At 58.7% G+C, this 223-nt stretch overlaps 1 protein-coding gene across 1 annotated transcript in view; it reads right to left on the minus strand.

Annotated features, from left to right (window-relative positions):
* The window catches only part of PRICKLE3 (prickle planar cell polarity protein 3), a 17727-nt gene extending 17504 nt beyond the window's left edge, over positions 1 to 223 (minus strand). The window contains exon 1 of the mRNA XM_018569146.1: positions 185 to 223. Within this exon, the coding sequence (XP_018424648.1) occupies positions 185 to 217 (33 nt within the window). The 5' untranslated portion in view covers positions 218 to 223. The remainder of the gene's footprint in view (positions 1 to 184) is intronic.

Below are 223 nucleotides of genomic sequence, written 5' to 3' on the forward strand. Positions count from 1 at the left end.
AATTTCCGCGTCTCTTAATAATAATAATAAGAGTCCAGATAAGGATGGAGAGCTCCCGCTGATGTCCCGGGATGGGGGAGACCAGAGCGCCGCAGCTCCGGAGACAAAGAGAAACGCGAGCAGCGAGCGAGAGGCGATTGGCGTACGGAACGCGAGAGACCAGCGCGGGGACTGATCGCCTTACCTGGGACCGGCGCCTCCTGGAACTGCGGAACATCCTGAC

The sequence above is a fragment of the Nanorana parkeri genome, unplaced genomic scaffold (genome assembly GCF_000935625.1).
Source record: "Nanorana parkeri isolate BGI_ZX_2015 unplaced genomic scaffold, ASM93562v1 scaffold1291, whole genome shotgun sequence".
NCBI classification, from domain to species: domain Eukaryota; kingdom Metazoa; phylum Chordata; class Amphibia; order Anura; family Dicroglossidae; genus Nanorana; species Nanorana parkeri.